This window comes from Chinchilla lanigera, unplaced genomic scaffold (assembly GCF_000276665.1).
Source record: "Chinchilla lanigera isolate Chin_1 unplaced genomic scaffold, ChiLan1.0 scaffold00040, whole genome shotgun sequence".
Taxonomy (NCBI): domain Eukaryota; kingdom Metazoa; phylum Chordata; class Mammalia; order Rodentia; family Chinchillidae; genus Chinchilla; species Chinchilla lanigera.
The window spans coordinates 9,860,808-9,872,183 of record NW_004955441.1 but is presented as its reverse complement, the minus strand read 5'-3'; the positions used below and the strand labels follow the sequence as shown (position 1 = coordinate 9,872,183).

General features: G+C 47.1%; 1 protein-coding gene across 1 annotated transcript; it reads right to left on the bottom strand.

Moving 5' to 3' along the window:
- Positions 1-215: 215 nt before the first annotated feature.
- LOC102016102 (collagen alpha-1(III) chain-like) lies at positions 216-11,376 on the bottom strand (the record flags this gene model as incomplete). The annotated part of the gene is given in 2 exon segments (XM_013517512.1): positions 216-253; positions 10,795-11,376. Coding segments are annotated over 2 exon segments (592 nt in total), but the record flags the coding sequence as incomplete, so codon positions are not given.

The window sequence follows — 11,376 nt, the reverse complement described above, 5'->3', positions numbered from 1 at the left end:
CTTCGGTCTGGACTCTTCAGCCTTCTGGTGTTGGCTCTCCGGCCTTCATGTCGCAGACCCATCAGCCTTTTGATACGGACTTGCACGGACACTGCAGCGAGCTCCAGGCCCGGGGCTGGGCTCTTCAATCTCCAGCGTGCAGACACCTTCTGCACGCTTCCTCATGCAACTCTGTAGCTGACCATTGTAAGCCAAACTTGGAATTCTTTGTACACTTGTTTATCTTGTATTATATCTGTTCCTCTAGTAAACCCTGAGGGATACAGCAGGAAAAAACAAGTGACATTACACAGATTTTCGGGGGGTCAAACGTGAGGGGTCCTCTCCCTCCAAACAATAACCCCTCCCCACCCACCCTCCATCCTGCCCTCCACACCAGAAGCCGTCTCAAGCAAGCTTAGTGTTGTCTCCTCATACTGTACTGTACTATATTTTGAACTTATTTTTATTTTTGTTTTGTTTTGTGGTACTGGGAATCAAACTGCTGACCTCATGCTTGCCAGGCAGGCACTGTGCCACTCACTAAGCTATATCCCCAGCCTGTACTGTATTTTGTTTCATATTTTTGGTGGTTAAAAAAAAATATGGTTCAGAATGGATTCAATTTATTTACATCGAACCTTTTTTTTTTTGGCTTTTTGTGGCAGGGTCTCGCTATGCAGTTCAGGCTGGACTTGAACTCACTATGTAGCCCAGGCTGGCCTTGAACTCATGGCAATCCTCCTGCCTCAGCCTCGCAAGTGCTGAGATTACAGGCATTCACCACCATGCCTGATTTAAGCCTGGGATTCTTTAATTGCACTTCTCTCTGCCTGAGGTGCAGAAGGGGGTGAGCCTGAGATCCTGCCAGCACCCCCACTGCCCCGCAGACCAGCCTGGCATGCCAGCATCCTGGTGCCTCCCATTCATTTAAGTTCTCCCGCTCTCCTGGTCACTCAGCACCAACCCTCTGGGCTTCCGGTTGGCTGGGCCTACTTTTCCAAAAGCTGCTCCTGGTGCTCCTTATCCTCCACCCTGCAAGTTCTGTCCTGTTCTCTCTGTCCTGAGTGGCTATCCGGAGAGTGCTTCTGAGGGTCCCGCTGAGCCTGGAGAAGCCCTTCTATGGGCTGGGAGTCTTGGTTGGGTTAGGTGTGTGCTAGTGGCCCCTGGAGGCCATTGCCTTAACTTCCTAGTGTGATCCTTGCACCTTCCCAAACCTCCTACTGGCCTCTCAGGAAGCTCCCTTTTATATATGTACGATACTAGGTAGGGACTGAACCAAAGATGCTCTAACACTGAGCTACATCCCCAGCCCTTTCTAATTTTGCGATTTCACTAAGGTGCCCAAGCTGGCCTTGAACTTGCCATGCTCCTGCCTCAGCTTCCCGCGTAACAGATTACAGGCACGTGTCACCATACCCAGCGTATTTTTTTTCCCTGTGTCATGGAATGTCATTCTCTCCACAGTAATATACACCTTCACATTCTTCTAGAAAAAGAATCAGCCAGTTTTTCTCCACAAAGGGCCAGATGAAATGCTTTAGGCTTTGAAGGCCACACAGCCTGTCACAGCTGCTCAGCTCTTCCCCTGCACGGAGTCTCCACAGGTATGTGTAAAAGAATGGGGATGGCCAGGTGCCAGTAATGCTTATACATTTCATTTGTTTATTTATTTATCTATTTATTTCATCTCAGCACTCCTGAGACTTGAGGCAGGAAGATCACCATGAGTTTGAGGTCAGCCTGGGTTACAAAGTGAGTATGAGGCCACCCTGTACTAAATAGCGGGACTCTTATCTCCAAAAAAAAGGTACTGTATATTTATTTACTTATTTATGCTTTTGAGACTTGGTGTCAACATATAAAAACTTTATTCATAAAAACCTGTTTATAAAAATAGGTCACTGTTCCAGGCATGGTGGCCCACACGTATAATCATGCCGAGGCAGAAGGTTCACTGTGAATTTGAGGCCAGCGTGGGCTACACAGTGAGCTCAAGACCAGCCTACACTACAGAGAGAGACCCTGTCTCAAACAAGACAAAACAGAAAAACAAAACAGGTGACTGGAGCCTGGTGGGGTGGCACATCCTTGTAATTCCAGCACTCAGGAGGCTGAAGCAGGAGGATCATTTAGAGTTTGAGACCAGTCTGGGCTACAAAGTGAGCTCAAGGCCAGCCTGAACTGCATAGAGAGACCCTGTCTCAAAAAGACAGAAAAAAGGGCTGGGGGTGTAGCTTAATGGTTGAGCACTTCCTGGTATGCACAAACCCCTGGGTTCAGTCCCTAATAATGAAAAGAGCCCCACAGAAATACAAAAATAGATCCTTAGGGCTGGGGATATAGCTCAGTGAAGCAGGTGCTTAGTATGTGTGAGGTCATGTGTTCAATCCCCAGCACTGAGAAAAAAACCAAAAACAGGTCACAGTTTGCTGACTGCTGTTCCGGCATATCTATTATTTTCTGTCTTTTTAGTGCTTAGGGCCTTAATCCAGCCAGAATGTCCCACACCAGGAGCGAGAGGCAGGGGTCCCAACTGAAGCCGGGGTTCTCAGCAAGCAGATGTTCAGTTTTATTTTGAGACCGTCTCCCTCTGTAATTCAGGCTGGCCTAAAACTCACTATGTAGCCCAGAGTGGAAATGAATTTGCAGCCGTCCTCCTGCTTCGGCCTCCTGAGAGCTGGGATTACAGGTGTGTGTGTGTGTGTGTGTGTGTGTGTGTGTGTGTGTGTCCCACCCCGTTGCTGCCATGCTGAGATGTTCTGTTCTAAGGACATTTGTTAAATTGAGATTGACTGACCCATGCTCAGTAATTCCTAATCCATCCTCAAATTCTCAACAGGAATCTGGCATCCTGAATAGTTCTCATACTATCCTCGAAAGTACCTTAAATATATAATGGAGGCCTTGCCACGGCGTTCAAGAAAAGAGGGTCCACCGCAAGGGAGGCAGGAGGCGGCAGCCCATGCCTCCTCGGGTACCCAGAGGGATTGACTCAGATGAAGTGGCATTATTATTTTGTATACCTGGAGTTTTCAAAGTCTGGGAGAATTGATGGTTTCACTGCTACCATTAAAATTGGAATTTCCCTTAAGGGTTCTGTAAATCAGGGGACGTCTGAGTAATGTCTAATCTCTGTAGAATATAAATGTCACCCGTGCATTTGCTTACAAGGGTGAAAGCACAATGAAATACAAACTGAAAATCTGGATGCACGCTGATCCCAGGGAAGTTATGCAGGAGCTCTTCCTTCTCCACAAGAACGTTGCTACTGAGATCGACACTAGCTCGGCGTTGTTTGCTAATCCCTTGACGCTGCTGTTGCTGGACCTGGAAGAGGGACTGCCTTGGCATCCTCCAAGGAAAGTAATAAGCCTATTTGCTTTTCTTTGGAGATTTACACGGGCGCCTGCTCTAATTGTTTTTGCAGTTTCATTCATCACAATGGCAGGTAGTGAAAAGGGTAGAAAAGCTTTTCTCAGTGTCCTGTGCTCTGAAGATTTTTGTGATTACTTTCCTTGGGAAAGGAAAAATCCTACTTGGAAGACCTAAACGTCCAGCAAATGGTAAGCAGAGGGACAGGACGTGACTTTCCTCAGCTACACAGCAGCACGGAGCCACGGCCCTGCAAACGGGATTCTGAACTGCTGCAAAAGCAGCAAGAGGCACTTATTTCACCAGTTTTTGCTGAGCCATAGGCTCTGTTTTCTGACCCAGGCCTGAGATGGGCTTACCCCCGCCTAACGGAGTCTATCCACGCTGTCTTTAAGAACTACAAGTCAGGCAGGTGCTGCGGTGCGTACGCTAAGTGTTAGTCACCGAGGCTGAAGCAGGAAGATTCCTTGAGCCCCGATGTTTGAGTGCGGCCTGGGCAAAATAAACCCTGTTTCAAAAAATAAAAACAAAACACCTGGAAATATTACAGATGCCAGTATCTTTCAGTTTTTCACTGAGATTTTTTTTTTATAACACGTAAGAATAATCCCAAGAGTAAATGGAGGCAAATCCCTGAGGATTTTTTTGTTGTTTGGTTGTTTTTTAAATCTAGGAGAGCAGCCAGATGTGGTGGCACATGCCTGGAATCCCAGCACTTGGGAGGCTGAGGCAGGAGGATTGTTTCGAGTTCAAGAACAGCCTGGGCTACAAAGTGAGCTCAAGGCCCCCTGGACTGCATAGCAAGACCCTGTATCAAAAAGAGAAAAAAAAAAAAAATTAGAAGGGCAATGAGACGTTGTACACACCAGATTTGGATGGTTTGTATCTCTAGTTAAGAGCTGAAGTTTTAAAATCCAGTACTATAAAAATAATATTTTAAATCCTGCACTTTGGAAAAAAACCCAGTTGCTATTGAAGAGTATCAATTATTAAGCGTGGAGCCGATGCTATTTTGGTTGCACCTACCATGGAAAGATCATTTCCAGGAATACCATATGTTTTGCTACAGTCAACCCCGGCCCCAATCTTTCCTCCTAGGCAGAAATAATAGTACTGGGCACAGGGGCAGGGGGAGGGGGCCCCGGGACTGGAAATAGATTGTTAGAGGGGCAGAGGGCAAGAACAGCAGGTGTTTTCGAAAGCTGGCTCCCAGACTAGTCCATTTGTGTTCATTAACGTTGGTAAAGGCGGCTCTCCAGTGCAGAATGGACAGGATGCAGTGGGAAGCTTTCAATTTGAAAATGCCTTCGACTTTCCCTGCGTACACCCCTCACTCAGGCTCTCTGCGATAGGACAAGGGGCAGAGCAGGGAACTCCCTTCTCCTGCCAGGCTCCCCCACTTCCTTCTGGCCAGGGCTCAAGGCTGGCTTTGCTGGGAGGCGTCTTCCCTGGGTCCTGAGCACCCAGGCAGGTGCTTAGTTTTCTGAGATGTCAATCTACCGCCAGGGCAACAGCCTTGTACATGTTTCTTTCTGTATTTTCTATAGTTCCGGGGCCAAGGCGTGGGCCTCCTGAATGCACATCTAGTTTCTTCTGGACAGATTTGAAAAATGTAATAGCTTGGGATATAATTCAGTTTGCCCATATGAAGTATTCAAAGATGGAGAGGCCTCCCCCGCCACTTCCCCATCAACTTCCTCCTTCGGCTCCGGACTGGACACCACGGGGGCGGATGTGGGAACTCTTCTGACCGGATTCATCTGTTGGGTAGAGTGACAGGGGACCTCACCCACCGGGGCTGGGGGTCTGCTCACCGAGCAGAGCTCCTGCAGTGCTTTTCGGTGCCGGAGGCTGGCAAACACTGCCGGTGCAGGGGAAGGCAGTGCCAAGATCTCCACCAAGATGCCAAAATTGAAGTGGTTTTTCTAAAAAAGCCTGAATTTTCCCAGTTGGTCAATTCTAGCCTCACTTGACGTATCTGTGAATAGTGCCAGTTCAGCGCTCAGAGAACAATATCTAAATCAACACTAATAATCATTTATTCCTTCTCTCAACAAATAGTTACTGAGCTTCGATAAGGAGCCAGGCACTGCTCTAGGAGCGGGTATCAGCTGTGAACTGGCCCCAGGGTCGGGGCTTTCAAGGGAAGTGAGCAGTCTAGCCGGGAGACAGATGGTAAATAAGTAACAGGCAAATGAGCAAGATGATTAACTTTATTTTTCAGAGTGGTTTTAGGTTTGCAGCAAAACTGAAGACACAGCGATATCCTGTGTACTTCCGGCCCACGCATGCCCAGCCCCTCCGAGCCCGAGGGGGTGCACTGGCTGAAGCTGAGGAACCCGCACTGACGTCCTTACCACCCAGAGTCCACAGTGCATGTCAGGGCTCACTCTGCATGCTGGACGTTTGATGGGTTTAGACAATTTTTTTTGGTGGTGGTGCTGGGGATTGAACCTAGCCTTGCACATGATAAAACAACTGCTTTGCTGTTGAGTGATACAGCCAGCTCCATGCTAGATTTTTTTCTTTTTTTTGGTCTTTTTGAGACAGGGTGTCGCTATGCAGTTTGAGCTCACTTTGTAGCCCAGGCTGGTCTTGAACTTATAACGATCCTCCTGCCTCAGCCTCCTGAGTGTTGGGATTACAGGTGTGCACCACCATGCCTGGCCTTTTTTTTTTTACATTTTCATCTGTACACTTGTTTGTATTTTTCCACCCTTAAAAATTGGCTACCCCCCAAAAAATTGGCTACCCACAGATTAGTGGGTTTTATTTTAGCAGATTTGTACATGCACATAACACACTTTGATCATTTTTATCATCTTATCTTCTCTTCCTCTGTCCCCAAGTTAGATTTATTTAACTGGGTTAAAGGCATGAAAAAAAAAAAAGAAATAGGTTGATATGCTGCAGTGGGTGGTCAGGGACAGCCTGTCTGAGGAAATGACATTTGAACTGAGACCTGACTGATAAGGAGCCAGCCACATCTGCTCTGGGACACAGTGTTCCAGGCAGGGAGCAGCAGGTGTCAAGGCCCTAGTGCAACGGAGCGGTGGGGGACACAGCAAGAAGCCCAAGAAGGCTTGTGTGTGTGTGTGTGTGTGTGTGTGTGTGTAAGAGAGAGAGAGAGAGAGAGAGAGAGAGAGAGAGAGAGAGAGAGAGAGAGAGAGAGAGAGAGAGAGAGCAGTGCAGCCTCGAAGGTGAAAAAGACCAAAGAAGGAAAGAAAATAGCCTAAAGAAAAATGTAGTCTGGGAGGAGAATAAGTGCTGGGAGTGTTTTGTTTTGTTTGTTTTTTTGTCTTTTTTGAGACAGGGTCTCACTCTGCAGTTCAGGCTGGCCTTGAGCTCACTTTGTAGCCAAAGCTGGTCTTGAACTTGCAAGGATCCTCCTGCCTCAGCCTCCTGGGTGCTAAGATCACAGGTGTGTGCCACCACGCCTGTCTGTGCCGAGTTTTTAAAACCTAAAAAAAAAAAAAAAAAAAAATTTTAGAAGCATAACCCTGCTGGGTGTGGTGGCATACACCTGTAATCTCGGCCCTCTGGAGGCCTGGGCTATCATGAGCTCAAGGCCAGCCTTAACTATATAGTGAGACCATGTCTCAAAACAAAACAAAACACAACAAAACCCTTGTACATGTTTTTTAAAAAAGGCAAAGGCTTATAGTAATCAAGAACAGCTAAGTTTCATATATATCTTAAATTTCCCATTCACTTGACCAAGAAACAACTGTCCCTAAATGTATTTTATGAATTCTTTCATAAATCTCATCATTCATCCTTTTTCTTTTTAATATAAAGAAGGAATAATGTAGCTTGGGAGGCTGAGGCAGGAGGATAGCCTGGGTTACATAGTGAGTTCAAGTCTAGCCTGAACTACACAACAAGACCCTATCTAAAAAAGAAAGAGGAATGTACTTCTGAGTTTGTGACCAATATAATTCTTTTTTTTTACAAGTCATACTTATTTATTCATTTTTTTTTTTACCAACATACTTCTGTTTCTGTGTCACAGAATAAAAGAAGAAAAAGAAATGGCTCTATAGAAGCCTGTATGAGCAGCAGCTTTAGGATCACGAATATACATTTTTTTATTTAATTATGGCACTGGGGATTGAACCCAGGCCCTTTGTACTAAGCTACTTCCCCAGCCCTCATTGAAAAACATTTTTTTGTGTTTTTGAGACAAGGTCTTGCTATGGAGTTTCAGCTGGCCTTGAACTCACAGACTATAGGTATGCGACATCATGCCTGACTAAAATTAGAATTCTTTCTTCTGTGGTACTTGAGATTGAACCTAGGCAGTGCTGAGCTACATCTCCAATCCTTTCCAGTTTTGAAACAGGGTCTCACTAAGTTGCCCAGGCTGGCCTTGAACCTGAGATCCTCCTGCCTCAGCTGCGTAGCTGGGATTATAAATGTGCACCACTGTGCCAGGCTACACAAAAAGCTGCCTTCTAATAACAGCATCTACTAATTCTGTAGAGGCTCCGAAACTGACGCAAACACAAATAGGTGCAAATACAAATTAACCGCAGAGTAAGGGCTTTTTATTTTTTTTGTTTGGTTTTTTTGTTTTTTTTTTGTTTTTTTCTCCGGTACCAGGAACCGAACTCACGACCTTGCGCTTGCCAGGCAAGTGCTTTTGCCGCTGAGCTAAATCCCCAGCCCCTTAGTAAGGGCTTTTTAAAGTAGTGTTGCTAAGTAAGCTGCATGGAAGAATAGTGCCCACCCAGTATCTTGATTTCCAAAGCTTTGAGGCAAACAAGGTGTTCAGAGTTCCTGGACATATCGTCACGCACTGCAAAGTGATGGAGAAATCTGTCTTCAACCTAGGGTTAGTCAGGTAAGGGTCCCAATTTTTCAATGAATTTTGGATGCTTCATGTTACCTCTCTGTGGTTGGTTCCATTTTTATTTTTTTTATTTTTTTTTTTTCCGGTACTGGGAATCAAACTCACAACCTCGTACTTGCCAGGCAGGTGCTTAAGCCACTGAGCTATATCCCTAGCCTCACGTGTAATTCTTATTACTTTTTCTTTTTTGAGACAGGGTCTCACTGTATAGTTCAGGCTGGCCTTGAGTTCACTATGTAGCCCAGGCTGGTCTTGAACTCCCAGCAACCGTCCTGCCTCTGCTTCCTGAGTGCTAGGATTACAGGCATGCACCACTACGCCTGGCCTGTATCACTCTTTTCCCCTATGTATCATTACCTTCATTTTGTGGACGAGAAGACTGAGGCTCAAAGAGGTTAGGGAGCCTGATCCTGTCACTTAGCAGGTGAGCTGTGCGGCCAGGCTGAATCTTGGGAGGGACCTAAGGGCCGATGAGGACTTCAGTGTATGGACAGTCTGCAATTCTGCATATCTCTGTAGTCCCTCTGGACTCGGAACTGGGGACTGCCTTGGTGAAGAGGAAGGGCCATCTTGTGGATTTACAGGATGCAGAGGAATGAGAGAGCTGGAATGCAAAGAGACGGGCGTAAAGGGTGTGCGTCAGTCGAGGTGCTGGAGACAGCGTGACTAGAGTGCGCAAACTGGAAGACCTGGTTCTAGCCTTGTCCCTGCCGTGCTGCTGGGGAATCTGAATCAACTTCCAGCTGTTCTTTATTCTTTCTAAAATGGATATATATTTTTAGTATTGGGGATCGAACCCAGAACTCTCACACTGAGCAACAGCCCCAGGACCCCCTTAAAATTTTTTTAAATTTTGAGACAGGCAGGGTCTTGCTACTTGGCTAAATTGCCCAGGATGGGCTCAAACTTGTGCTCCTTCTGACTCAGCCTCCCAGAGTGCTGTGAGTAGGGGCATACACCACCACACCCAGCTTTGTGTTGATAAATTGAGGCTAGGGAACCTCTAGGTTCTTTCAAGCTCTTAGAATTCTGCCTGGTGCCTTTACATTTTAATATTCTAAAGATTTACATATGAAGACCCTGTCCTCCTAAATCTAAAAGAGAATGGAGATGCCATAATTCTTAGCACAATCTTCTCAAAATGCAAAGGTATAGAACTGTTTTTTAGAATGCTTTCTAAACGCAATTACATTGAGAGAAGCCAATCATTTCTACATTGCTGCATTCTTTGCTCAAGAAAATGAGCTGGGTACTGCTGCGGCAGCAGTGGCTGATGATACTAACATCAAATAAGACATTACTTTTTAAACAAATGAAATGATTTAAACCTTTATCTAAAAATTTTATGAAAATATACTTAGGAGTCACAAATTGTATTGTCATCAAATTAATTTGTTTTCTAAGCTCAGATGTAATTTAAAATGAGATGTTTCTTCAACCGCTTCAATCAACAGACTGTAAAGGGATTTTGGATAGAGCACATAGGAAATAAATATAGTAATGCTCTAGCAAATAACTGACACAACAGTTCTGCTCACTTCTGTTGTTTTGAAGTTTCTAGAAGGTATTTTTAACAGCTTCCTGATGAACTGGTTGTGGCTAGCGTGAATTAGGCTCATCTCTGTGCCCTGTACCAAATCCGCTACCAAGACCCGCTACTGTCTTGGTCTGTGTTTCTCATAAGGGAACTTCCTTATTCTATTGACAAGGGGTGGGGTTTCCATTCCCGGGTTGCTGGAGCGGCCTGTTCTTTAGAAAAACCCACAGGTCGGTAGATCGTGGCGGCTGGCACATGCCTGTATCCCAGCCCTTGGGAGGCTGAGGCAGGAGGACTGCTTCGAGTTCAAGGCCAGCCTGAACTGCATAGCGAAACCCAGTCTCAAAACGCACAAAAAAGAAAAGAGAAATAATAACCCACAGGGCAAAGGCATCTCCCTGAAATAAAGCTTTCTTCAAGTCATTTGTTAGGAAGGCTTCAGAGGGCCCCTTGCTTACAGGATTAAATCCACATACTGCAGTTGAGCACCCCATTCAGCCAGGCAAACGCATTCGCCTTCTTACAACTTTAATCCTCCCCAGCTGAGACGCTGTTTGGACTCCCTCGCTCTTTCCCTCTGCCAACTCGTGGCCATCACCTCCTTCCATTTGGTTTTGAAATTCACTTCCTCCTCGATATTTTTCTCGCTTAGCTATTTCACAGATAAACAAGTCTTGTTTTTCAGTTTTTAATCACATTAAGTGCTTTCGAGATAAATTATTCAGGTCTATGGATGAACAACTCAACAGAGATTTTCATTCTTTCAGAACCACCCAGAGTGATGCTTGCTTGTCAGAGACAGCCCTCTAATTTTTAGGCGTCTGCCTTTTCACTAGGGAATCCACGCTAGAACCAGAGCAAATAATTCTTTATGGTGACCTCTAGCGGGCGAGGGACAATCCTACAAAATTATGGAAAGTGGAGGGCGAAGTAAAACCCTTCCCAGGAACCAGCCGGGTTATTCAGTGGTCAGATGACCGTACCCACTCCACCCTTATTATTTCTCCCAGTATTTGCTTTGCATCGAACGTAGCTTGCCCTTAAAACTCACCTGTTTTGGCTCCGGTTGGGCTGGGCTGCGGGGTCGGGTGTCTGAACTGCCTGCCGGTGGGGGATCAGAATGGTCCCTGCACGGTGGACCCACTCCGTGCGCCAGGAGCAGCGCGCGGGGTGCTGCGGCCCGCGGGGCCCTGAAGGGCTCTGCCCGCTCCGAGGGTCGGCGCTGCAGCCGAGCTGGGGGCGCACAGAGGGGATCGAAGGCACAAAACCAAGGCAGCAAGGAATTCTGGTTTTGTGAAAAGATGATTCGCCCCAGACTTGCAACCCAGTCCCCGGGGGGGCGCCACGGAGGGTGCACGGCACGAGGGTGCCCCGCGCGGGGACGGGAGCGAAGTGGGCAGGAGAAGCAGCGGCCGGCAGCCTCCTCTGAGGAAAGTCTTTCGGGGCGCCTCGGAAGCCCAGCGGGGTTCCGGAGAGTCTGGGGAAGACCCCGCACCCAGCCCTCGCCGCCGCACCCCGGCTTACCCTCCCTCCCGCCACCTCCCGGGGGCTGCTGCAAGGGCCCTGCCGATGCCCGGGGCGGGACGCGCCAACAGGCGTCCGCGGCCCGCGGGCTCCCCGCGTCCCCGCTCCG